This window comes from Neovison vison, chromosome 8, assembly GCF_020171115.1.
Source record: "Neovison vison isolate M4711 chromosome 8, ASM_NN_V1, whole genome shotgun sequence".
Classification (NCBI taxonomy): Eukaryota; Metazoa; Chordata; class Mammalia; order Carnivora; family Mustelidae; genus Neogale; species Neogale vison.
In genome coordinates this window covers 40,424,747-40,451,806 of record NC_058098.1, presented here as the reverse complement: position 1 = coordinate 40,451,806, position 27,060 = coordinate 40,424,747, and the positions used below count along the sequence as shown (strand labels likewise).

The window sequence follows — 27,060 nt, the reverse complement described above, 5'->3', positions numbered from 1 at the left end:
CTAGGGAAGATTGACCCTTATCATAGGAGAAAATACTAGAAGTTGACACCACACCCAGACAAACTTTGTCACAAGCTATCATATCTCCCACCTATTCTTCCAAGACCCATCCTCTTTCCTAAACATGATTTACTCTTCCTTAACAGGCCTCTATCCACTCTCTCCCTCCTGTATTAAGATGATACTTACGCCTGAATTCAAAGCCAATTCTTTGAGTTACTTATTTTTTTCCCTGGGTCTCTCCCATGTATATGCAGGGCATACCTGTTGATAAAATTCTACTTGTTTTTTATCTTGTTAATCTATATTTTATTACAGGAGTCTCAAGCTAAGAACTCAGAGGGTAGAGGGAAAATTGTTTTTCCTCTTATATGGGGCAATCTCTAACAAGGAGTGTAGGGTTGGTAGAGAAATAGCCCAGATGCCTTTCTCCCCTGGTAGAACAATTCCAACATGGGTTCTACAACATGGTTTCTCAGAGATTCCATGGCTAGACTGCCTCAGGCTCCATTAGTAATAATCTCCTTACTGTCTCATCCATTATAGGTTTTCCTCTTTCCCATCTCATTTCCCAACTGCCTCATGGTCCGTCCTGGGAAAAATGAACTTCCCAATAAATTTCTTGAAACTATATACTTGTTTAGGGTCTGCTTTAGTGAGAAGATAGAAGGATATGAGATATTAAGGAGGTCAAATGGGCTGCAACAGATGGCTCACTGGAAGGAGAGGAGTGAGATAGAGAAGTCCAGAATGACTCCTGGATTTCTAGCTGCACGTCATGGTTCTGCCGGTGACATTCACAAAGGCAGTGGCTATAGGAATTCAAGCAGGTTACCTCCATCACACTAAGACTGAGGGCACTTTAGGAAACACAGTGGAATTTCCCAACAAGTAGTTGGATATTTAGTTATGAAGATCAAGAAAAAGGTCTTAGCTAGAGCTATCATTTGGGAATCAGAAACTTGTAGGTAGTAATTTAAGTCCCAACACTGCCAAAGTAGTAGGGTTTGATTGACACTTCTAAGGAAAGACATTTTGCTGATCAGGAGGAATAGAGGGTGAATGAAGGAAGTCACAAGGGGCTTAAGCCAGAGTGGTGGCCACCAAGATTTATTAAGAAGGAACAACCAGGTAGGAAGGAATTAAAGAGAGTGGAGAATTATTCTGGAAGGCAAGAGAGACAGGAGTCCTAAAAGAATGGTACTTGTGTCAAGTATTGTCGGGAGTTCAAGTTGGATGAGGGCAAAGAAGGGTAGGGAGGACTATGTAGTAATTATACCTGGAGAGATGCAGAACGCAGCCCTGAGAAAAGACAGTCTGGGAGAGGAAACACCATGGTGGCCTAGAAGCAGCATGGGATGAACTGACCTCAACTCTGCCTCTGCCTGGCTTCCTGAGGTGAGTTTACATTCTTCTTCTTTAAACAAGAAAGGGACAGCATTGGATGCCCTCAGATGGTGGTGCTTGGAGTCCATTCAGTAGCCTATAGACTTTCCTTAGTGTTCCAAATAAGATATTGATTTCAGAAGGAGGAGGGGGAGGGGAGGAGGAGGAGGAGGAGAGGAAGAAGAAGAGGAAGAAGGAGAGGAAAAAGAAAGGAAAGAAAAAGTCTCAGCAAATCTCATCTGGTCTCAATTGAGCATTCACTGTAGGCAGAACTCTGTGTCCAGGGGTCCAAAGAAATGGAGATGAACCGAATGCAGCTTCTGACTGTCGGGGCTGTGTAGTCCAGTCAGGGTTTTGCAGTTATAATGCAACTACTATTAACATGTAAAGTAGATAGTGGCAAGTCTCAACAAAAACTCTATTTCTCTACAGCTCTCCTGTGTCTTCTATTTTCTAAAATAATTTTTTTGTACAGTTTATAACTTTTCTGTAAAGCTTTTCACAGCAAGTGTCCTGAGTGACAGCAGACCTCTATGTGACTTTACCCGTGACTGGACTTGAAGATAATTTTCATGCAAACCCTCTTTATCTAGTTACAAACACTGAGGCTTGTGTACTTCTCTATGCAGTGGCATGGATTATTGAATATGATTTAGATTCTATGGAAGTTTCCAGTTTTATTTCATTCTTACAATAATTCTCTGATATAGGAAGGGCAGGGTTTTTGAATTTTTTATTGAGATATAATTCATATAACATAAAATTCACCATTTTAAAGTATGCAGTTCAGTGTTGTTGTTTTTTTTTTTTTAGCATTTTCACAGAGTTGTGCAAACATCATCATTATTTGACTCCAGAAAATTTTCCTCACCCCAAAGAGAAACTCTTTGCCCATTAGCAGATAGCCCCCATTTTTCTCTCTTCTCCTACCCCGAACCCCTAGTTTACTTTCTGTTTGTATGGATTTACCTATTTTGGATATGTCCCACAAATGGAATCACATGTGCCCTTTAGTGACTGGCTTCTTTCATGTATAATGGTTTCAAGCTCCAGCCATGTAACAGCCACGTATTGGTATTTCATTCTCTTTATTCCTGAATAATATCCCACCGTATGGATGGACCATGTTTTGTTTATGCATTAATTAACTGATGGACATTTGGCTTGTTTTCTTTAGGTATACTGCGTTTAACCCGTGGGGAACTGCCACCCAGTTTTCCATATTGGGTGTACTCTTTTACATGCCCACTGCGATGTATGAGAGTTCCAATTTCTCCACATCCTTACCAACAGTTGTTCTTTTCCACTGATATCATTCAGGGCAGATTTTATTATCCCCATTTCACAGATGAAGAAATATGGGTTTACACAGCAATCAATCAGGTAGAAAGGCCAGAACTAAAATATTAGCTTTCCAATTCTTAGGTCAGCTTTCTTCCAGTGATCCCACAAAGTCATTCTGAAACCAGGTCAATATCAAGGTGTTACAAAGTCACAGAACAATGCCCTGACAAAACTCAAGTATGTTATAACTCAGGGAGGTGATGAGGATTTACAGAACACACACGTGTGTGTGTGCAGAGTACACACATTCACACTCATATGGGTACACGCCGGTTATAATGCTACTGGCTTACAAATGTACTCCTTAGAATTCCAATGTACTAATGAGAAGCTTTCAAAGAAGTCAAATTTAAATTATAGTAATATCTTTGACACTGAGAGAAGATGATTCGTTAGCATTAAAAACATATCTTTGAAGTTGATTTATGATGTGGTTCTAGACTGTGATTCATTGTATCTGGATACTTCTATTCATGCCGTCAAATCAGTTACTTTGACTGAAAGCAGCACAGTATTTTCTGGAGCTGAAGTATACAATTCTTTAAACTGCTTCTTAAATTGTCTTGAAGCATAATAACTTTAAATTTTCTTTATAATATAGGTCCTTAGAAAAATACATAGTTGAAACTTAGGGATTCATCTGACTATTATTTAAGCCAAATTTGTCAAAACTGGAAATGCTGTTACACAGGTCATATGACTAGAACAATAAAATTGGCAGTGCCTGGCCCCCAAATTAGCCATTGACATTTTTTTTTCTAATGGAATAACAGAAATACATTTTGAGAGCCATAAAATCATCCCCCTCACTTGTCTTGGGAAATAGATGGAATATATTTTCTTGTTTAAAGCAATAGAAGGGTGTTGATGCAATATGTCAGAATCCTTACACTGGATGAAAATTTCTAGCCCAGAAGAAATGAACTCCAGAAGAAGACAGCTAAGATTGAACCTTGAGAAAATGTCTCTCTCTCTCTATTTAAATAGAAACAGTATAATGTGAAATCTAAATGAAGGCATAGAATAAATATGGAGTTATCCATTTCAGATACTTATTCTCCATGTTTCATATTAGTACTATCATAGTGAATAGTTATTATCTTAATGAATAATGAAGTCATATCTCTTAATTATTTACAGCAAGTCAATGATACCATACTTTGGTGATAATGTCATGGGTATACAATATTATGGAGAGTTCTACTGAGTGAGAATATGAAATAATTTTCCTAAGTAATAGCTTACAGTATTCAAATGTGTGTGCAGGTAAACCAGTAGGCTAATTGGAAATATTGGCAAGCGTTTGCTTAACTTGTATCTATTGCCAGATACTTTCGATTTTAGGTAATGCACTGTTTGCCTTTACCACTGTTTAAAAGAAAGAAGGTTTCAAATTACCCATAATTTAAAAAACATGTCATACTAGGCTTGAGTTCATTAAAATTCTTTTTTTTTGCTGTTGTTGTTGTTAGTTAAAATTCTTAATACCAAATGTATAATCAGATCCTGAGTGCTTTTTGACTTTTTAGCAGAGAAAACCTATTGGAATTCCTGAAACTCCTTTCTCTAGGAATGTTATGCTTTTTTTTTGTCCAAAACCATAACTTCTGAGTGACACACATGAAGTGGTGAGAAGGGAAGAAGTGTCTGCCTATTCAGCCATAGAAGTCAGACTAGTCTGGGGATCAGTGAGGCATCAAACCAACAGCACTCCATGCCTCAAAGACTTCCATACTTCAAGATCCAAATTAGACAACTGAAAAACCTCCTTTGGTACCCCAGCTTTGCAGATATAAGACCCATCTCTTGCATATAAAATCACCAGATTGTGCTTTTGTGTTGCTATTAAATGAGATCATCTTAAGATATATACATCTTTTTTCTAATGTTTACATTATGAACAAGATAAACAACAGACATTAACCAATATAAACTAGACAAGGTAAGACTTGCTCGAAAGAATAAATACTGTGTAATATTGGAGGGGAGCTAGCCTTCCTCCCCCCTTGACCTTGACCCACAAATACTCATGAATACACATGATTAGAGTAGTGGCAATTGTAGTTAATCAGATAAGCAAGATTTTGTAAAACTGGAAGCAGAAAGAGTTGACAGAGTAGTTAGTCTTCTCTGAAAGGCATAAGCGAGAGATCTTCATTTATGCAAACTAAGTGCAGATCCATTCCTCTGCCCTTTGCAAGAGAAAGTTAAATTCAAATTTGGCTCCCACTTTTGCATGCATTTTGCAGCACTCTGTGAGGCTCTTGTACATTAGACTGTGAGGTATGTAGATTCATGCTCATTTTTAAGTAACGTAACTGATGTAAAAGCCATTGTAATTTCTATAAGGTTTGAGGAGCCTTTTTCGAAAGTCTGGGGTATTCTTGCTAATTCTCCCCAGCCTGCACCATTAGTTCTGGATCAGTCAATGGACAAGAAGTATGTGTGAAAAATAAAACAAAAACAAAGAAACCTGTATATTTGTTTATTAGTTTGTGTGAAATAATTTGCTTTTTGATATTTCAATTTAAAGAGAAAAAAATAGTTACCACTGGGGGAAAATCAGAGTACTATTGGGCTTTCCTGCATTTTTTCACTGTTCAGTATTGTTATTTTATTTTGAATTATTTTTACGAGATTTAGAATCTTTGAAGTCTCTTTGAGACTTTGTTTCTAAAATGGGGAGCACTTGAAAAAATTTTAAATAATTTTAGAAATTGTTTCTATGGTTCCTTGCTATCTTTACAGGGCTGGTCACATAATAATCCTTCTTTATGGATACGTGTTGACTGAGAGTTCTGTTATTATCGTTTCACAGAACTGCCATTTGCTGAATCCATACTCACCTCTATTATTTTCTTAGATTTTCAAAGATTCAGGAATCACAGAAATAAGGTACCAGACAATGATATTTGAGATACTTTCCCAGGGATATAATAATAATAAATCCACAGCATCTAGAAATGTTGTCAAACTATTTAATAACAATAGTACTAACACCACTACTCATCATAATGAAAATTACTACAAGTAAAATGTAAGCTTCACAAGCTCCAACATATTCCACTTGGAACAGTGACTGGACCATAGCAGTAGCACTCAATTTGTTTTTCTTGGACAAATGACTACCAGTGAAACTTACCATGAAATCTCCTAAGGACTTCATAAACATGATCACATTTTAGCCTCATGAAAATATTGGGATGGACCTCCATTATTATTTATTATTGTCTATCACATTTTTATTTCTATTTATTTTTCTGTTATATTTGTAAACATTTGGGTGGCAGCAAGGAAATTTCCCAAACAATGGTTTCAGAAGAGATGGAAAGATTCTACTAGTTATTCAACTCCTAGGGACAAAGCTCTGGGTGGTTCATACACTGCTATACGTGGGCCATAATTATAACTGGACCACTATATTCTTTCCATGAGACACCTGCCAAGCAAATATTTCACCTTCTACACATTTCAGGAGTCTGTAAGTGTTCAAAACAAAGATGGCTAGGCTGTGGCTTAGACTCAATCTGTAACATATTTTTCATGAAAAAAAATTATCTTTATAATTCTACTGAATAGTGCATAACCAAGTCTAGAGAGCGTTCTTGATACCGGCAGGTTTCTTTTTACTTTAAAAGTGGTATCGGTTTATTGTTTTGCTCTTTTAGTCTCTCAGTTTAACGATTTAAGAATACCTTAGATTCTATACATTGAAATGGCTCTTCAGAAAAACATATCTGAACATTTGCAGAAAGAAATGCACAGTTTAAAGCCGCAGCTGCCGTGGCTCTACACTATTAACCCTCTAGATATATGCCAAAATTGCCCTGTTGTTCAAATCTAATGGTAGGCTCGGGACTCTGCGGTCCGTGTTTTGAATTGACTATTTTCCTCATGATACCGTGATCTAATAACTGCGGCTCAGGTCAGGGAAAAATAAAACACTCAAGACGAAACGTTTGCATTGCAAATCTGTTTATGGTTCCTATACAAATTTCACTATAATATACTTTCTTTGACAGTGTGCGAGGCCAGTATTTCCTCTGAAAGACACTGTTGTAGAAACAGTAATGATTTTCCTGGGAATGTTTCTTAGCCTGATGCAAAGAACTGAAAATAATTAAGGACCAAATCTGGATAAATTGAGATGTTTTATACTTTAATTTTAAATATATGTTCCTTGGTCTTTGCTAGTAGATTTACATGTGCAGAATGTAAAAGTGACTAAAAAATAATTCTTTCAAACTTATAAAAGATGGAGCAAAAAGTTTCAGATAACCTTTCAGAAAGAATTGATCATAGGCATATTGTAAGCATTTAAAAAAATATTTTATTTGTTTATTTGACAGAGAGAGAGAGAGAGCACATTCATGAGCAGGGGGAGGGGCAGGGGAGAGGGAAAGAAACAAGCAGACTCCAGGATGGGCTGATCCGGGCCTTGAGATCAAGCCTGAGTTTAAATTAAGAGTCAGATGCTTAACCAACTGAGCCACCCAGGCGCCCCTGAAAGATTTTTGAAGAAAACAGAAGATAATGCATTTCCCAAAATGTTAAAAGAAGACATAACTTGGCAGAATCCTTATATTGGGGAAAAAGAAATTCAAACTTAACTACCTAATCCAATTGCTTACCCTCAATATGTACTGCATCTTCTAATTGATGAACGATTTTACATACATCCAACCTTGGGCAGCCAACTTTTCTGCAGTTTGTGTGATGAATCAAAATTTAGTGTCCCGAGATGATGAGGAAAAAAATTCAACCAAGGTGACACAATATTGTGATACTACTTCTCTACTACCTAAGAATTAATTTCACTTTTAATAACTCTGTTCATTCCATAGGTTATAATACTAGTCACATTAATTACCATCCTCACAACCTGTACATCACACTATACTTAAAGAAGCAGAGAACTTGAATGCTGAGTTCAAGAATAAAAATCTCTGGGCAACGTGTGTTTAGCACATTGCCCTACTGGAAACTCAGTTTAACTTAACCCAACAGTTCGCAATTCAATCAGACCCAACATTCTCTTTTTACAATAACTGTTTTGAAAAGCCCTCTTGAGTATGCTGAAATGACATCTATAAATAGGACTACTCAGCTATATTCATGAAGCAGAAGGTGTCAGTGACCCACCCACATCCTCCCAGAACTCAGTGTTCCAGTAGCTGCCCACCTCCAGCAAATCCCCTTATGGGATTCTGCCTCAGGGTAGTCTCTCAGCCTGGCCAAGAAGCAGGCAAGAAAGTCTGGGGAGTTAATCCCCCAGGAGCAGTCCTCAGCTACCCACAAGTGGAAGTCAAAGATAAATGGCCCAGGTCCCCTCATTCTCCAGATGGGACAAATCCTAGGCAGGTCTTACATACTTTCCCAGAGCTCCCCAGCAGGAGTGAGCCTCTGCCACCCACAGTGGTAGCTTGCTTATAACCTGACTCTTGGCTGCCTTCTCTTCCCTTTCTTAATTCCCCATTCCTCTGCCAGTGCTTCCTGTCCTAGCTTCCTAAAGAAAGTACTTGTATACAAATCCTTGTTTCAGGGTCTGTTTCAGGGGGAGCCCAAATTAAGACAATACATAATTTTTTTTTTAAATCAATATAATGCCATAGGGGTAATATGAAAGAGATATAAAAGGAAAGTGACAAAGTCAAGTTCTGTTTTCAACATGTAAATAGGCATGACTACATATTGCCTAGTGTCACATACAATGAATTAAGCAGCACGTAATGACGTGGTCAGAGAGGTGCTTTCTCACATGGAATTACCATGAAGAAAAAAACATGTGCAAATGCAGATTCACACAGGTGTGCGGTGTTGCCAACTACGCTAAGTGGTGTGGCCAACAATGGCATGATTGGCAAAATGCAGAGCACACTAAGCACAAGCTTCCCTTAATGTTCATGGTGGTTCATTAATACTGAAACCAAAAGTTCTGTTTTTAATGTACACTATTGTTTATAAGTAGGTTTTATTTGTATGACTGTCAAGCAGAACATTAAAACATTGTACAGGATAAGGGGCAGTTTCTCAGCATATGCCTGATCAGCTCACATGTCTTAGCATCTCTGGCCCCGCCCACAAAATGCTAGTGGCACCCTCCCCCCATGGATTGCATTGTCCCAAACCACCCTCAGAAAGGAAGGAAGGAAGGAAGGGAGGAAAGAAAGAGGGAGGAAGGAAGGAAGAAGAAAAATTAAAACCGCAGGGGAAGGGGAAAAAGCATGGGATTTAGACTTTCACAATTTAAATCCCACCCCCACTTTTTGTTAGAAGTAAGACCTTAAGCAATTTACTTATGGCCCTTCTGGCGCGTATTCCTCCTCTGGAAAAAAACACACTCTAACTCAGATAGTTCAGAGACTAAATGAGTAAAATACAATGTCTGGCACCAAGTGATGGTTCAAAAATATTAACTATTTTTATTACTCTATTTCCTGGCTAAATGACTGATCTAATTCTAGTCATCTCTCCAACCAGGAGGCATGAATTGTGCAGCATATGAAAATATGGGTTTAGGTGTATAGTAATAAGTTTTCCAGGTGTGGCTTATGAATTTATTATCTTTCCATGCTCTCCCTCCTTCTTGTCTCTACTATCCGCACTTGGTCACTTGTTATTGCCAGTAATAATGACCTGATGAGAGTATTATTTGAGATTTTGTACCCCTAATGCCCAATTAGGATAGCTTATAAAAGGTGAGCACAGGGAAGATAGAGGAAAAAAAAGGTCCTGATTTAGCCTTTTTTCCCCTCTTTGGCTTAATCAAAGAAACATAGAGAGCTAGCTGGACAATTTGAATAACAAATGAGATCATGTATAGGAACACACTGTTGTAAACTATAAAGCGAAGTGCAAATGTAAAAATGCTTCTGTTCTTGTTATTTATTAATAGTATCATTAGTTACACAGCTGTTAGAATCCCGGCTAGGAAAGACACAGAGACTTAGCATTATCCTTCGTAAATGAGATAGCTGAGAACCAAGACTAGATGTTGTCTAAAAAGAGAAGAGGGAAGAAGATCACGCCCGTGGCTCTGTGGCAGAGGGTGTTTTGAAATGAAGAGCTGGCTGGGAAATGGTGGTACCAAGTGAGGCAGGGGAGCAGAGGTAACACATTAAAGGGTCATCTTTTTAAGGCTGCAGAAGTCTTCTTGAAGAAGGACTGCATTGATTGATGTGGCCTGTAATGGAAACTCAGATAATGAAATAAAACCGGCATTTAAGAATTTCAGGCTGAGAACTCATTGCCATGGCAACCCTCTCAGAAGGGAACTTGGATAAGAAAATAAGGTTTACTTGACTATGCCTTAAAATGAAAACCTACACTGCAGTGAAATAATTAAATACAGAATTCCAAATTTGCTTATTGCTGCAATGCTTAGAGGAAGCATTGAAGTTGCAGGTCTGTTGTCTTTTCCAATGGAAGTCATTACTTCTTAAACTCTATGACTTATGAAGGGAAAACCATCCAGTTTTGAGGGATCTCTATTGGTATTAGGTGTTTCCCACCAGCAAAGATTTATTTATTTATTTATTTTTTACATTCCACACATCATCTAGCATGGTTCTCAAGTAGAAATCACAGAGGTATATACTATGAAAACAAGCACCCAACTTTTAGTTGTTCATAATCACATAAAACTACCAAATTCATATATCAATTTTTAGCTGCACTTCATGGGAAAATCATTTTTAACCTAAATAAAATCTGGTTTATATTCAGATTCTATCATTTTTATATTAACATCTATTTTCTTATTACATGTTCTCCCTCAAAGAATACCAAACTGGGTACACTATATTTTGTCAGTTACAAGGGGTTTTCCTGAATATCCAGTATCACTGACAGATACAAATCTTTTCCTTTTAACTGATACCGAGGGCAGAAATCACTTGATCCTTTTTGAATGGCTTGGATTAGGTTTCTAAAAGTAAAACTGTTGGTAGAATTTGCCATTGAGGAAATTTAAGATCATATTGCAGAAAAGAAATAGAGGGCAAGACAAACTTACAAAAATCCTTATAAAATATGTCTATGCTCACTTAAAAAAAACAAAAACAGTACAACATATAAGATAATATCTACGCTATTATAGTGCCTCTACATCAATATTATTCATAACGGTCCCTGTGCAAAAGGAATCTTTCCTCACTGCCTTCAACCCTACACTCACCTCTTAGATTTAACCAAGATATTCACCAATACAAATAATTTCCTTTATATGATTTAGGTAATATACATTCAAAAGGATATCATGTATATGTGAAGTCCCACAATACCCCTTTAATTTTCTCAGGACACAGCACTGTCCCAGACATTAAAATAATGCAGTTGTTCAGTTTCACCAACCTGACTATCCATTTTTCAAGCCACATGTGTTAGAATACTGTGTTTCTAAGACCTGGGTTTTGACACCTACCTTTATACTTCCCAAGGTTTTGCTGAGAAAATCTATACTCTCTGACTTTTCTTTAAACTTTTTCCCCCTGTTCCTATTTCTAATTATCCTCTCCATGTTGCCTACATTTTTTTGCCTATCCTGGAATCAACACTCTCAAGGTTGCAGATAATGTATATACAAGTAAATCTGCATATATTTGAATCTTGCCCAAGGGAAATTTGTGGTTGGAGGAAAATAAGTGAATTATATTTGAAGTAGGTTGGAAGAAATAAGGTACATGCACAAACGAGGTCTAGGAAGCATGGAGGATGGGTCAGACTTTTCATTTGAAACCCTTTATGATAAGACTTAGAAGAAGAATCATGACTGAAATCATAAATTTAAACATTCATCAGTATTAATAAAGCTGTGCTAGTTAATAATTCATAGGAGAGACGTGCCACTATAAAATAAACCATTGGATTTATTGATTACTTTTATCCTTTTACAACCTAAAGCAAACATGTAGATATATACTGAAAAGAAGCCATCAAGAAGAATAGACAGAGGAGAGAAATGTAAGGAAACATTCTCTCTTAAATTAATAAAAGAATATTATTTTTTCATAGTGAAAAATTTTGTCTACAACACCTCCAAAAGCAAATAATTACCTTATTTCTAGATAATCACATGTAACTTTTCCCCTCCTCTGTATTTAAAGGGTATCTCTTTTTAGCAAAAAACTGAAGGTAAGTGAAATTTGTTTGTATCCCACTGTGTTTTTTGTTTCTCCCAAACTTCCTCCAGACCTCCTTCCAATTCCCGTCCTCCCCCAGGCTGAGGCCCTGGGCACTTTTATCATCCTCTAATTTATCCTACCAAAGTGAAAAGTAATTTGATGAATTTCTTCATGTTAAGGTATTAGGAAATTAATTATCTACAGATCTCGGGAGTATTTGCGTTTTAAAGGAAAATTGCAGAGAAAAGACAATGCCTGGCCATCATAAATTACTCATTAATTATGGAATTCCAGACATCTGTGGGAAGATATGTAAAAGTGATGAGAAGGAGAGAATGCTCTCAAATCATACAATGGATATGATGATCTTATCTATTTATTTGTTTGGATGGGCAGGAGATGGAGACAAATTATGTATTTGAAGACAACCATTATATCTTCTGGGATTTAGGAGATGCTTAAAAATGTCTCAGTAGCGGGGCACCTGGTGGCTCAGTAGGTTAAGCATGTGACTTGATTTCAGCTCAGGTTCTGATATCAGGGTTGTAAGACTAAGCATGACACATGCTCCACACAGGGCATGGAGTCTGCTTAAGATTCTCTCTCTCTCCCCGTCTCTCTGCTCATTCCCCTCCCAAAGAAAAGTCTTGGCACACAATAAGTCTTATTAATATTTTTTAAGTAAATAAATGATTATACTCTTTGTTTTACCTCCAGTAAAATTTAAAAAAAATTCTTTGGAGATACAAGAATAAAGCAGAAATCTCAGAAATCTCTGATACCTGTGTTGTGATCTCCAAGCTTTTGCTTTAACTTTGGCAGAAAAGTGGGGCCTGGCAAGTATTTCTTTTATTCAGGAATATTTCCCTGACCGCCTGCAAGTAGGCAGGGTTATGTGAATATTTTGACCAATGAAATGGGAGCAGAAATGGTGTCTGTTGCTTCTAAGCTGAGACAGTAAAAAGTTCATGCATGAGTTTTCAAGGTCTCTGTTGTAAGGCTGAGCAGGCTGTCAGTTCAAAAGAGCACAACTATGAGATGACAGAATGTCCATTAGCCAAGGTCTCTGAATGTAAGCTGCTGAGATCTTGAGGTTGTCTGTAGTTGTAGCACAGCCTAGCTGGTCCAGATCATTACAGTATTTAACCATATTGCTTTATGGTTACTTTGTTACATATCTACTATACCACTTTAACTAGTTAATCCTTACTCATTTTTTGTAGCTTTGTTGTAAAAGGACACATAGTGGGAGACACCATAATGATACAAGAGTATTTTTTGAAAAGTTAAAGATTAGACTATAAATTTAAGATAGTTAAGTGTGGTGACAAGACTGGTATAATTTAATTTAATTCAATGCATGTACTGAGCAATAGAATTCTGTGGTATGTTCTGCGCTGTCAATACAAATATGAGTTGGTAATAATAACCATTACATCATTAATGATTATAAATAAGATGATATCAATAGTTACAAACATTAATAGTGGTTTTGATTGTCAAATAAATATAATATTATGAGATAATAGAAAATATATATTAGTCTCTGTCCCCAGTTCTTGACACAGAGCTCCCCAAAACTCTTGTAATTCTCTAAGTAATAAGAACTGTAGAAACATCTTTTGCTCTAATATAATACTTGTCTTTGACTTCATCTCTGATATAGATCTCCTAAAACTCTTATAAATTCCTAAGTGATAGGAGCACTTGGGGTATCTTTTATTCTAATGAAGTAACTCTTGGTGAGCTCCTGGATTATTCCTAGAGGGGGGCTGTTCACTAGAAAGACCAAGCAAGGATTAGAAGCTTGAAACTTTCAGCCTTGCCCCTCATCCCCCAGAGAGGGGAAAGGGGCTAGAAATGGGAGTTGATGACTGACCATGCCTATCTGAGGAAGCCTCCATAAAATTCCAGTAGTAGGGGTTCAGAGAGCTTCCAGGTTGCCAAACCCAACCACGCCGGAGGAGTAAAGGAAGCCCTCGACTCCATAGGGACAGAAGCTCCTGTGGTCGGGATCCTCCCAGACCTTGCTCTATGTACTTCTTCATTTAAATGTTCATTTATACCCTTTATCATATCCTTTAATAAACTGGTAAATGTAAGTGTATCACTGAGTTCTGTGAGCCCTCCTAGAAAATTAATTGAACCCAAGAGGAGGTTGCTGGGACCTTAGATCTATAGCTGGTTGGTTCAGAAACATAGGTGATAACCCAAGGTTGCTGCTGGCATCTGAAGGGTTTAGGTGTAGGGGTTTGGGGAATAGGTAACCTTATGGAGCTGAGCCCTTAACCTAGGGGATCTGACGCCATCTTCAAGTAGATAGTGTCAGAATTGCATTAAATTGTAGGATACCCAGCTGGTGTCCCAGAGAATTGCAAGGTATGAGGAGAAACCTTCACATATTTGGTGACCAGAGTGAAATGTTTTGTGTGAACAGCAAAGGAGACGTCACAAAGAATAAATGTGTGATGAGGAAGGACAAGGTTTTTCCCTACACAGGAGAGGGGAAAAAAATGAGTTTTTCTTTTATGAAAGTACTAACTGAATACTTGATAATAATTTATTTCTGACTGAACAACGTCAAGAGATGACATGATAAATGTCTAGAGGTCTGGTTTTCAGAATAGATGTCAAAGCAAGAATGATCTCAATCTCCTAAATTTGCCAAAACCTAAAATGTGAAAATAACTTATACTTGAAGTAATATTGCCAAAGAGTTTTACAGAGAATTACATTTTCCCAAATATCTTACATCCATTATTTCAACTGATCCCCATAACAGCCTCTTGAATTAGAGAGATTGGAGATAACACTAATAATTTACTTATTCTTTGTAGGTGGAGACTGAGGCTACAGAATATTGACATGGCTTATCAATCATCACACATGACAACTGGTAAAGCAAACACTAAGCACACTTTTACCTCTGGTAAAAGGGTTTATGAGAAATTTTCTGTGACATGTATATAAATGAGCTCAAGTCAAGTTTATTTTCCACCTTAATAGCCAGGCTTTTTAGATCAACCCTCTCTCCCCCAGCTATTAAAATAAGTATACCAAGTATAAGCCAATACATTAAAAAATATATCCAATTTTAATCTGTTTCTAAGAATTTTCCATTTTCTCCACATAATGAGGATTTGATTATATCAGCATTGTAATTTTTTTAAACATTGGTCAAGAACGTGATATTCCATATAAAATAGAAAGCCCACTTCCTTCTTTAATAAAGGAAGGAAGGAAGGGAGGGAGGAAGAAAGGAAGGAAACTAGAGAGTGTGGAGGGAGAAAAGGAGGAAGGAAGGGAGGGAGGAAGAAAGGAAGGAAACTAGAGAGTGTGGAGGGAGAGAGAGAGAGGAAGGGAAGGAGGGAAGGTAGGTGGGAGGAAGAGAAGGAAGGGAAAATAAAAAGGAAAGAAGGGAGAAAGGAAGGAAAATAGATTTTTTGTGTATGAATAAGAGACAAGGTATTTGACAGAAAATCCATTCAACTGGACATCTTGCTTCATGTTTTGCAAAGATTTTCCACCTCCATTTTTATTTTTATTAATATTGAAATGACTTTGGTTTAGCATCATCGACTAACTTAGCACCAAGTAAGATGTAATTAACCCCTCAAAATCATCATCCAAGGTATTTAGATAGACCTAATCCCAATCCCAGGATGATTAGAACATTGCTTTAGTCTATCTGTAGGTCATCTGACAAAAGTCAATTGAACTTAGTCCATAATTTTCCCACTCTTTACCTAATGGGAGCAAGTAATATAATAGCAGATATGATTGTTTTAAGATCATCATCGTTAGAGACTTTTTTTTTTCCTATTAAAAGAATGGGTGCTATTTTTACACTATTTCTAGTGGGCTAGCATCTTTTTACTTTCTTTTGGCTTTAGAAAAGGAATCATTAGCTATGCCAGAGAATTCATTAGCTAATTCTTCTCAGGTCACTTGGTCTATATAGACCTTGAGACCTGAAAAGAATTGAGAAGCTAGAAACTTCCAGACATATCCATTTTTCGAAGCACTTCAGTCCCTTGCCTTTATAATCAATATGCCATATTGATAAAATTTTATTTATTCCTAAATGTGCACACCTGGGTTGATTTTCCTTATTTTGCTGTAAAAAACAAAATCAGCCCACTAAGATTAATAGTTTCTTTTGCTCCATTCTCTTTGAACTCAAGTTTTCTCCTCTAAGACAGAGGGATCTTACTTATTGATTCATTTCTAAAGAAAAAAAAATAAAAATCAAAGAGTGAAATAAAATATTATGTTCTGTTAATAATTAAGCAAAGATTTAAAAGATTGTATAATCAGTTTGAAAAAAAGTGTTATTTTAAGCAAACACACCAATGTACATTGAAAAAGGCATTTCAAAATTATAATCATGCATGAAAAGTCCAGCAACCAACTAAGATTATCTAAATGTGTCTGACTCTCAGTACTCCTTCATGCAAATAATAAAACCTCCGCTTTTGTGACCTCCTAAGTAATGTCGATCCATTCAGCCTGCTAAGAAGTCAAGGGTTAAACTATCTTCCTGCCCCACAGTTCCACCAAGGTTATAATCTATGTGAAAAAATCCCAGGGATTCTGACCAAATTAACTTACTTTTGGGTATTTACACTCTCATTTTTCTCATACTTTTGTTTTCCTGGTGTAATTGAGATGTAATAAACGTAGGACATGTTGCAAAAGAAAAGCAGGTGAATAAATACTCCCAAATCCAGCTCGAAGAGACTTCCTTTCATCCCAGCCTACTGGTAAGGAAGTAGATTAGATCCACATTTTTGAACTCTCAGTCTAAATTGATAAAATTTAGAAGGGATGTGGCATACCCAGCTACAGACTATTAATTTAAGAAGACCCAAATAGGCATCAACTTTTAAATTAAAATGCCCACACGCACCCGTTCTCCAAAAGGTAACGGCACTACGGATGGAAGACAGTAGGTGAGATGGCTCCAGTTGTTTGGTTCTATAGCTTTAACTCCCAAAACGTCACACACAATTAAGCAAATATTTAGGGCACACGAAAGAGTGGAGTTATGATAGCCAGTAGCACATCACTTACTGAGAACCTTAACCTTAGTTTTCTGAATTTCAGAAATGGTTTCTTACTGCATTTTGGATGGTATTATTTTCCCAAATACAAAGGCTGAAAAGAATAAGAAATAAGAAACAGAAAAGAACTTACAACTGATCGGATGTTATTTTCTTTCATCAGCTTCAGAGACGATTTATAGCAATTTGCAAGGTCCTCCTTGTGGGAACCATTAATATGACCTCTGGCTATTGGTCCTACGGTATGGATGACATCTGCACATGCAAAAGGAAGGAGAAATAGCATAAGCAAGGTATTTTTCACTTTTCACATAAACGGTGCTTTATTTATTGTAGATATTTGTGCTGGAGCCTGGAGACAAGCAAGGTAAGAATTATTGATGATGCAAATGTTTCTCTGGTAGAAGATTTTATATAGCACAGCCTCTTAAAGTAGGCAGTTGCCCAGGAAGGTGATAATTGTGAAAGGGCATCCCCTACCAGTAAATTATTTCATTGTTATTGGTCAGATCCTAGTGAAACGGATTATAATACAAGATGTGAATAATTGGCACCCTGGCAAAAGACAAATCCTTGGTGAGAAATAAACTGAGAAATAATTGCCTGCAAAATGAGCATTCTGAATTGACATGGGAAAGAAGAACCAATGCTTCACATCACTTTACTTATAAATAAGACAATAGTTCCAGGCATTGTACACAATAAAAAGGGGCAAATTTCTGAGAATGTGCCAAGATAATTTGTAACAATCAGTAATAACCCTAAAAGGAATAACTTTAAAATATCTCTACCATTTTAAAGTGCAACCTACCAATCGTCACATATATGAGGTATGCTAGGCATAATAGTCCCTACTAGATACCTAGCTTCTATTTACTATATTAAAACTTTCAAAAAGCAATCTGTACTTTCAACCTCTATATTTAAAACACAGAATTAGATTTTTTTTTTTTTTGGCACATAAAACTAGTCATTGTGTTTTTTTAATTCCTTCACACACATAAATTTTTTTCACTTGGGAACATAATGAAATAGAACTGTTTCAGTTTTAAAGTCTGTAAGGATCTTAAGAGAGAACTCAAATTATAAACCAAATTACTTGGATGCATTATAACATCCGTTTTCCAGTCTTAGCTGTTAATCTGGATTATTTGCCCATCTCATTGACATAAGTAACAACAACTAATCATGTTTGATCAGAAGGACAAATTTGGTCTAATATTACTGGATTATTATAATGAATTGAAATCATTTGCTTTGTCCAATCAGTACCACTTCATTTCAACAACAATGACAAGATAAGAACACATCACAAAAGTGAGACTATGGAACAGTCTTAAATTGCATAGGAAATCTAAATGGCAGAAAATAAGTCACTAAGGGTAAAATCTTTGTTGTTTGCCTACTAAATACTCAGACTACTAAATACTCAAAATACTGAGGGTATTATCTAATGTTTGAGAAATCCCCAAAATGTTGATTAAAACCCTTGTCAGATAATATTAAAGATGATATCTTGTGATCAAAACAGGCAGAAACATCACCAGCGAGTTCATGCAGATGTTCTTGCACAGGCCAATGTTGCGTTAAAGTGAGAACCCCAATAACACAGGAGAGGACAAAGGGAGATTAGGTTATGTCTAGCAAAAACAAAAACAAAACCAAAACAAAACAAAACAAAAACCCAGCACACAGTGATACTGTTTTTTTAATAATAGAGTAACACGTAAGAGCTCTATCTGTTGAAGCAATGCAAGCTCTCTACCAGATGTAGTGAATTTTTATTTGAATATTTCACATTAGTTTCCACTTTGAAGCAAATGCTAGAATACGTGAAGAAGGAAGGTTGTGCTTGGCTTTACTTCATTTTCCCCTTCATGACTACCTGTTTGTGCCTAGCTACGAAATTCTAAATTCCCCAATAAATCCAAAGGGAGAGAAGCTGTAGAGTAACAACACAGGACTCTAGAGAACAACATTCCCCAAAAGTGGGTATGATAAGCTGTGTGTTTAAAGGTCAATTACATTTGGGAATCACTGGGTGAAATTAAATCAAAACAGCTATCTTAGTGTAGGACTTTCAGGACATTCAGTATGCAACAATGGATTATGAATCTCAACCAGAGGGGATACAGAATGGAATACATTTGACTGTTAAAAACTATGTTTTACAGAGTACTTCAAGGGACTAAATTTCCACAAATTTACCTTTGGGAAATGTTATACCAGAACAACTCCAGTACCCTCACTGCCATTGTTAAAGGACAAATCCATGGGTTTTATTTTGTTTTCTTCCCTTGTTCCCAAATGCCTCTGTACCTCAAATACTTAATACATAAAGAAGCAACAAGGTATGACCTTGGATTCCTTATAATATGGATGGAGAAGGTCAAGAATAAGTGCCTCTTATCTGGGGTCATAAGGTGTGTCTACTTGAGCCAAGTAAAAACAGGGCTTAGGGGCATTAATGGGAAGAGGAAAGAGAGAGTCCATAAAAGGAGAAAATAGTGACATTTAAAAAATCCTTTTTCTTTGCTTTTCCCTGTAGACATCATTGTCCACATAACTTAAATGGGATTTATGAAAAGCTATTCCTTACATTTCTTCAGTTCTCCATTTAATTTAAAAGTCTGAGGACAAACAGCCAATCAATGAGCCTTCTTCTCAACATCAAAATATTGATCCCTGTATTTTATGCTCTATATTAAACTTACAACATCCAAGATCAAGTGTTATTATCGACCAACACAATGACCTCTCAGATCCACAAAGCTGAAGGTGAATCAATGTGAGGCCCAAAAGTAAATTTCCTTCATTATTTTAATTGTTCATAGCACTTAGGAGAGATTCTTCCACACTGACAAGTACCTCTTTTCCCATTATAAAACTCATTCAGGAGGTCTGCTTTCCAATTCCAGCTCCAACCCTGACTTGCCAAGTGCTCCAGATGAAGCCACCCTTTCGTTGGCCCCTGTCTTGGTTTCCTTATCCACAAAACAAATGAACTGCTTAGATGATCTCTGTGGTTTATTCTGAGATGTGTGGCCTCATTAACATTTACCTTTGTATCAGGGACAGATGGAGAACAAAATGATGCCTGGGCAGTTACAAGAGACCTTAAACAAGGGGCTTGCAAGTTTTGTGAGTATTAAAGATCCTTTTTATAATATCAAAAATATCACAGACTACCCTTCCACAATTCTAGTTTCAAAATCCATTGATGGAGAACAAGTTTGAGACAAACAGCTGTTACAACATCAATGAGGCTTTGCATTAATTTACATTTTGTTGAACACAATAGCATCTTGATAGTAGATACATATGTGTGAGATAAATGCATTCAATCCATAGATAATGCTTTCATTTGCACATGAATTTGTGGATTCCTTGGTATAAATAAGATAATGTAAACAGAAGTGTTTAATTTGATTTCTGGTGTATATAGAAGCTCAATTACCACCACCACCAACAGCAGCAATATCCAAGACACCTTATATACACAGGCAGAAACAACAGTCATCATGTCTGTTCTGATATGTAAAGTATACCACACTTTAAGTCCTAAGGCCTGATTAAAATTCACAAGTCCCACATCTGTCACTAATTAGCTGTGTGACCTTGGACAAGCCACTCTCCTCTTTGGGTTTCCCTCTCCAAGTTAAAAGAAGGAGTTGAATAAGATGGCCTCTAAGATTCTTTGCTGTTCTTGAATTCAGTTCCTCTCCTGTTTGCCTATTAAGAATAGATCTATAGACTCTAAGTAGTCTAATTCATTCTTGTCCAGATAAATGAGCAGCACTCATGGTTCAAGTTTCTCAAACACGCTTATACAAATAAAGTGCAAATTGGTCCCATCCCCAGAGACAGTGTTTTACGTACCTATCAAAATTATAAATGTAGACTCCTCTTGATCCAATAGTTCTATTTCTAGGAATATATCCTAGATAATATGCTTACTCATATGCAAAATGGCATTTATACAGGTCATTCACTATAACACTGTATATGACAGGCAAAGATTGGAAGCAACCTCAATGTCCATCAAAAGGGACTAGTAGGGCGCCTGGGTGGCTCAGTGGGTTAAGCCGCTGCCTTCGGCTCAGGTCATGATCTCAGGGTCCTGGGATCGAGTCCCGCATCAGGCTCTCTGCTCAGCAGGGATCCTGCTTCCTCCTCTCTCTCTCTGCCTGCTTCTCTGCCTACTTGTGATTTCTCTCTGTCAAATAAATAAATAAAATCTTTAAAAAAAAAAAAAAGGGACTAGTAAAATAATTATGCCTTTATATAATGAAATATTGTGTTTCTGTAAAAAGAGCAACGAAGGTATTTACATGTGGTTATGGAAAGATAGTGAAGATATATTACTAAGTAAAAAAATGTGGAGAGGTATAATTAATATGCTACCACTAGTGTAAAAATTTCCCACAGGTGAAGGAAAGAACGTACTTTTTTTTTTTTTAGCTAATACTTGCATAAAACAACTCTGGAAGGAGTAACAAGCACTTAATTACAGTGATTCCCTACTAGGGTCATGATGGAAAAGTTTTTATGACTTTTATTAAATCTTTACAAAACAATACAAATTCCAGCATTGACAGTTGGTGTCAGGAAGATGAGCTCTATCAGTTCCCCTGGTGTGGCGGTTAAAGTGCTTGGATGTTATCCCCCCAATTTTATAAAACTTTTTTTTTTTTTGTCTTTTTTACACATCTTAACATTGAACATGGCTATTCCCCTTCCCCAGCGTGGGGCGCCCTGGGGGCCAGGCACCTTCACAGTAATGGTTCTGACAGCCCCTCAGCTCCCACGGTCCATGTGACATGTGGCGGGCAGAGAAGTGACTGTCCCACCTTTGGGAAGAGGCAAATATACGAAGGAGATCTTTCAGTGTTTGTCTGTTATATATTTTTTTACATTCAAATTATATGACTATATTACCTACTCAACAATTAATTAAAGCATTAAAACAAAGGGTACATGATTTATTAAACCTTGTTCCTGGATCCCATCTATCATACTCTACAATATACAAAGATTGTTACTGTGCTTTATAAAGATGATCTTACATCACTGTAAATATGAAAATATTCTTGAAAAAGATACAGTTCCAAGGGATTTAACAAAATAACTCTACTAGGTATATCTTTCCTTATTTTGCTACTCTCAACAATCTCTTTATGTAAGTAATTATTTTCAGATAAAAGTATGGTTCAAATGGTGGACAAAAGGGCATTTTTCTCCTATATGTTTAATACCTACCTTTAATATTTCACTACAATCTTAATATGCAAATTGAATCTTAGACACTTTATAGTGGAAATGTAATACAGACATATACATCTTATATATCTCAGCAATCAAAGAATTTTGAATAGTAGCTAAAAATTTTTGGAAATGAAAAGGACTATATAGAAAATTTCATCTGTTTTTCCTTGTTTGGGAAACAGAGAGGGAGAATAAAATGTCCAAAGTTGTACATCAACATGGGGAGATACAATATCACAATGGCAATGTGATTATAGATAAAGTTTTCCTAAGGTGCCTATTTAATTGAAGGAAATGATATACATCTGTATCACAAAATTTGGCATGTTTATCATGAATCCCATTGCCTTTACCTCATAGTTTGTACACACGCAGATTCTGGTTAGCTATTGCTATGGATAAGAACAAAAAAACAACACCCCCTGAAATGAAACAAAATAAACAAAAACTACCCCAAAATATGGTGGCTTAAGAGTGGTAACAACTATTTCATTATTTTTTATGGTTCCTCTGGGTGAGAAATTCTGAAAGGGCTCAGCTAGGGGGTCTGGTATAGGGTGTCTCCCATGGTTGCAGTCAGCCCATGGTTGGTAGTGGAACAGTGGTGGTGATAAAGCAGCTAAGAGTTGGACTGACATCCTTCCCTCTTCATATAGTCTCAGGGACTCTCCATAGGGACTAGTTTGGGTTTCCTCACAACATGGTGGCCTCAGAGTAGTCAATTTGCCCACATGGCAGCTCAGGATTCCAAAAGCAACTGTACCAGAGGTAGAAGCTAAGTCACCCTTATAACCCAACCTTGGAAGTTGCATAGTATCACTACCCCTATCCCCATTGGTTGCAACTATCCCACAATCCCACCCATTTCAAATGTAGACACATAAACCCCTCCTCTTGATGGTAGGAGTAGCAAAGAATTTATGAACATATTTTACAATGGCCACAACTCAGGACTTCCCAGACACTTGGGCTTTGTTTTGGTTAGCATGTATTGTTTTATTTATTTATTTATTTTTAAGATTTTATTTATTTGACAGAGAGAGAGATCACAAGTAGGCAGAGATGCAGGCAGAGAGAGAGAGGGAGGGGAGAAGCAGGCTCCCTGCTGAGCAGAAAGCCCGATGTGGGGCTTAATCCCAGGACCCTGAGATCATGACCTGAGCCAAAGACAGAGGCTTAACCCATTGAGCCACCCAGGCTCCCAGAATGTTTTTTAATTAAAAACTCTTGCAGTAGATAGATTAGAAAGCATAGAAAAAGCCAACATGACTAAATCTATTTCCATGTAACTATTATAGAAAACAGTGTAGGGATTCCTCAAAAAATTAAAACTAGAACTACCATAAGATCCAGCAATTCCACTGTTGAATATTTATCTGAAGGAAATGAAAACATGAGCTGAAAAAAAATCTGTACCCCCATGTTCATGCAGCATTCTTGACACTAGCCAAGACATGGAAACTACTTCTGTGTCCACCAATAGGTGAATGGATAAAGAAAATGTGGTCTGTATATGCAGAGTGGAATAATATTTAGCCATAAAATAATTATTCAGCCATAAAACAGAAAAAAAAAAATCCTGCCATTTTTGACAACATGGATAGACCTTGAGCCTTATGCTAAGTGAAATAGGTCAGACAGAGAAAGGCAAGGACCATGTCATTTCACTTTTGTGTGGAATCTAAAACAACAAAACAATAATAATACACCCAAGCTCATAGATACAAAGAACATATTGGTGGTTGCCAGAGGTAGAGTTTAGGGGTTGGAGTGGCAGAATTGGATGAAGGGGGTCAAAAGTTACAAACTTCCGGTTATAAAATACATAAGGACTGGGTATGTAATATACAGCACAGTGACTGTAGTTTATAATACCATATTGCATATTTGAAAGCAGCGAAGAGAGTAAGTTTTAAAAGTTCTCACCATAATAATAATAATAAAAAAAAAACTATTTCCAGTGTTTTCTCAGACCTATTATTTTAATAAGTCAGGGGCTGATTTGGAGAGAGATTGAATTAATACATTTATTAATTGTAAATACAATCTAATTTGGAGAGCACAGTGTTATTGTAGCCCCAACATAGAACTGCCAGGCCCTGCACTAGTTTCTTTGCTTATTCTACACTCAAATCTGGCAGGAAGCTGGGGCCAAAGGAAAGGGTAGGGATGGCTGTTATAGTATCAGCATCATATCTCCCTGTGAGCAATAAAATAATGCTATTTCCCCGAAATGCCCAGCTTCTCATTCAAGAAAGGAAAGGGAGCCTTCATACATTTGAGGTCCTTTCTTATACAAGTGAGGAAAGCTGAGAAAAAAGCCATGTGATTTGTACATTTAATCAACATTTCAAATGCAAGCCCTTGAAGAGGTATGGAAAATGAGATGGCAGGCCCTTTTGTGCTCTATCACACTAAAAGTGTGGCAAGACAAATGAAAGCTGTTTTTGCTCATCTATTTCAGAAATCAATCAGTCTACAAATCACCTCTTTTGTTTTGAAGTTATAACCACCACCTTGCATTCCCCCAATTCATTTTATCCTGGGAAATTAGTCTGAACTACACAGAAAAGGGGAATAGGATAGGTTTTCTTTGGAGGGGGTACAGGGGAGAGCATGCTTTCATTTCCAAAAGTGTAAACTGAAAAATATGTGATTGGAATGCCAAATAAGTATTGAAAGCGGAGAATTATTTACAAAGATTCAATCAGACTTATCCTTGGGGGGAAAAAAAAGAAAGAAAGAAAATCAGTGAAAACATTCTGTGAAAAATATTAGCATAATGAATTTTAAAACAAATGAGAGAGCACATATAGGTGGCTCGCATCATTTTCCATTTGAGAAGTGACTGTGTTACATTCAAACTGTTAATGAACAGTCAGACCAGTGTAGAATCAATTACATGTTGCTTTCATTCACTCCACTCTTGTATTCATAAGCATAATCGGTCCATCTAACAGAATGCATAATGATGCAGTGCCCTGTCAATCATATTCAAATTGCATGAATTTTAAGGAGAAAACCAATGTGTGGAATTAAATTGATTTTCTTTTCTAAAGATACAACCACCTATCCAAGCACTAAAGGTACTATTTGTAAATCTTATTGGCCAATTTATATGATAAGCACCACCAATCTATGACCTGAAACAGCACACTTGAAGTTCAGTAAACAGGAAATTGAATTACCACCTCATAGCATTACAAAGTAAATGCTGCCTTTTCTCTCCATATAGGTCAATGGTTTCATATACACATTTTCAAAGCTTGTTTTTGTTGTATTTCAAGAAACAATCAATTGTCCATAAGATGTTCCTTTTCAATCTGCTGCAGACATCAGTTAGAATGTACTTCAACCATTGCCCTGCAGGTTTCTAAGTTTGGATTATTTGCTCACACACTTCTTCAGCTGCATGATGGATTTCTTTCTATGTCCAGAAAGACAATAGTCACCCAGCTCTTTGCATGAGTTTGGGACAAACTACCACTTACAGTGTTTTTTTCTAGCCCATTTTTCTTTGAGTCTGTGAATTAACCATTTCTTTTCACTGTTTTTCGTTACAAAAGAGCTTTGGTGTACTTCTCTTAGCCTCCTTGGGAGTTATAGTTCCCTAAATAAGATATCTGTGTCTAAGATTAAATACTAAGTAGCTAAACAACTTTTGCATTTTGCAGTTGATAAAGGCATACCGAATGCACTGCCAAAGCTTGAATGAATACACCCAGCTCAGGTTGAAGTCAGATCCCATTTTTACCTGACAATGTGATCATATTGCTATGTTTTGGACATCATGTGCTGCTAATACCTTTCATGCTTCACTGACTTTAAAGTTGTGAGGTTTTAAGCTTAAATTGTGAGGTTTAAATTATCAAATATTATTTGAGCAGTTTCTACCAAAATGTTACCCTCTATATTAAGAGAGAGAGAGAGAGAGAAAGAAAGGAAGGAAGGAAGGAAGGAAGAAAGAAAGAAAGAAAGAAAGAAAGAAAGAAAGAAAGAAAGAAAGAAAGAAAAGGGCAAAGCTTATCTTTAATAGTTTATTAGCTTCCCCTCTTCTGCCAAAAATCTATTTAAGGTTGATTTTGCTGATGAGCCAGTCTCCTGTTTCAATGGATCCCTATATATAAGGGTCCATTTTCAATAGCAGAGATTAAAATTTGTGTAAAAGGGACATCCTGTGGTCAGCCATTTATAGAATCTTGGGGATTTCACAGGGTATTGGGGACATCTGCATTACAATAGAGTTATTTCCAACAGAGAGGGGTCTCAGAAAGACTGTGGGAAGCTGAATTATCTGCAAAATTCCAACATTTCACATCATTTTAGAATGAACCAAAAGAGAACACATCTTAGAAGGAAGTGAGTCAAATACATGGCATTTCTAATGCTTCAGTAGCAGGGGTGAGAGGAGGTGGAGGTCCAGATAGACAATATGACTTTTTCAAGGAAGATAATAATAAGGTCTTTGTTCCGGTTCAAGGGATGGGCAGCAATTTGCAGCCTTTTCAAACAGATGCAAAACCAGCACTTTATTAAGATGCAAGGGGAAAGTAGACTTTAAGCATCCCACTTAATGGGTAAAAATAAGTGAAAGCTAGTCATCACTACCCTCCTCAACATACCCTCCCCGCTCCTCCCCCCAATGGTGAGGGTAATTTTACAAATGCAGAATCTAGGCTAGGACTAGAATGTGCAGGGGGTGGGTCATTGTCGGGACACAAAGGCTGATGTACGGCACGCCTTCACTTGTCATCAGCCTTCCTTTACAGCTCCCTTACCAACACCAGTCTGGACAAGAAAGACTCTTATGTGATCATTCACTCAGTCATTAATTTTGTCCTTTATTTAATAAATATTCATTGAGAATCCACTTTGTGCCA

General features: G+C 36.9%; 1 protein-coding gene across 1 annotated transcript in view; it reads right to left on the bottom strand.

The window, feature by feature from the left end:
* Positions 1-27,060, bottom strand: part of MACROD2 (mono-ADP ribosylhydrolase 2) — a 1,971,347-nt gene that overhangs the window by 753,079 nt on the left and 1,191,208 nt on the right. The window contains exon 6 of the mRNA XM_044263475.1: positions 17,049-17,170. Coding sequence (XP_044119410.1) covers positions 17,049-17,170 — 122 coding nt within the window. The remainder of the gene's footprint in view (positions 1-17,048; positions 17,171-27,060) is intronic.